The sequence below is a fragment of the Austrofundulus limnaeus genome, unplaced genomic scaffold (genome assembly GCF_001266775.1).
Source record: "Austrofundulus limnaeus strain Quisiro unplaced genomic scaffold, Austrofundulus_limnaeus-1.0 Scaffold498, whole genome shotgun sequence".
NCBI classification, from domain to species: Eukaryota; Metazoa; Chordata; class Actinopteri; order Cyprinodontiformes; family Rivulidae; genus Austrofundulus; species Austrofundulus limnaeus.
Window position 1 is genome coordinate 193990 of NW_013952900.1, and position 1725 is coordinate 195714.

Consider the following 1725-nt stretch of genomic DNA (forward strand, 5'->3'; position numbering starts at 1 on the left):
ACACACACACACACACACACACACACACACACACACACACACACACACACACACACACACACACACACACACAGACTTTAAGTGCCCGTTAGGCATCCACTCCCAGGAGCTTTAGCTGTTTCTTTGCAAAACTGGAACAAGTCTGTAGAGAGAAAACAGATTTAAAACTTTTAGTTGTTTTATTTCTCATTAAACATTACCTGTTTCTCAAGGTTTGTGATTGTTATTAGAAAAGTCAGATCAATATGTAGAAAACAGACAAGTCAGAAACCATTTTGGTCGTTGACCTTCAATGCAGAATGGGAATCCAAACCCAGGTTTTTCCRCTGATATGATGCAGCAGTTTTTTCCACCCTGAACGAGTTTCATTTCTTTTTTACTTAAAATGATTTTTATTTATTAATAATTGTGCTAATACTAATCAATCTGCATGATTTTCACGTGATGAGTGCAGTTTTCAGTTATTCTTTTATATTTGGATTCAGGGAAGCCATCAACAGACTGTGTGAAGCTGTGCCAGGAGGGAAGGGGGCGTGGAGGAAAAAGGTTATTTGTAAATTTATTGTAATGTTTTTTGTACTTGTCTTTGTAGGAATCTATACTGTGGGGCGCCTAATATGTCACTACCACATCGTCATTATTTGTTATTTTAAAAATTATTCTAACATTTTATTGTTATTTAGCTCTTCTTACATTTTACTGATTTTCACTAAATGTTAAATGTTATGTCTAAATGTTAAACCCTAAATTTAAATGTGTAAATCTAAATGTAAAAGTTAAATGTTGTGGCTAAATGTTGACGTTTACATTTAAGAATTTCAAAATGTCTTAATCCTGAGACAGACATCAGATAATGAAAACATGTTAGATGTTTTTTTAACATTTTATTTCACTTGGTGCCTCATRCTATACCAGTCAAATTTGGTACAGAAAATGGTCTTGCTGTTCTGTTTTAGTACATTTGAAAATGCAAATATTGTGTGATTTTTAACATCCACTGTCTTCTTTGAYGCAGACTCCTAACAAAGCTCTACAGTCAGTCATGGGGAAAAGTAACCTGCGGTTTGCAGGCATGAGCATCGCTGTAAACATTTCTGTAGACGGGCTCGGTCTGCTCGTCCCAACCACTCGACAGGTCAGATTATACTTWTTAACGTTAGGAAACTAGACTGAAAATATTGTGTTTTTAATTGTAAACTGGTCATATGAGTCATTTTCCTCACTGACAACCATTAGGTTATTTTCTTAGAATCAAAATAATTATTTAGAATTTTTGGTTTGTTTTTACTTTACTTTACCCTGTATGTGTGACATGATTTAAGTTAATGAAAGGCCAGTGAACGTATTTCTTAATTTTTGTCTGACATCTGGTTTTGTTGAATAAAATGACATGCAAATTGCTTCACACTTGTCTTTTATCAACTTGTCTCTTTCAGATGATAGCACATCATCCTATGCAGTCCATCTCTTTTGCCTCTGGAGGAGACACAGTGAGTGTTAGGACTTAATATTTTACAACGTAACAGAAGTGTACGGAGCCTGTCTGGTGACATTGGATAAAAAAAAGTGTTTCTTGTGGCCATGCTATAATTATGTCGTGGCCATGAGATAATTATTGCAGTAATTGCTGATTGTTTATATGGACAAGTTTGAATTATTTCCTTTTATTTTAATATAAGAATGAATGACATAAAACAGTTACTTAAGTTAGGCATGAAGTAATTC

The 1725-nt window shown here is 34.3% G+C and overlaps 1 protein-coding gene across 1 annotated transcript in view; it reads left to right on the forward strand.

Moving 5' to 3' along the window:
- Window positions 1-1725, forward strand: part of shc2 (SHC (Src homology 2 domain containing) transforming protein 2) — a gene marked incomplete at its 5' end in the record, with an annotated part of 23729 nt that overhangs the window by 7946 nt on the left and 14058 nt on the right. Inside the window, 3 exon segments of the mRNA XM_014025782.1 lie at window positions 486-546; window positions 1016-1135; window positions 1437-1490. Of these exon segments, the coding sequence (XP_013881236.1) occupies window positions 486-546; window positions 1016-1135; window positions 1437-1490 (235 nt within the window).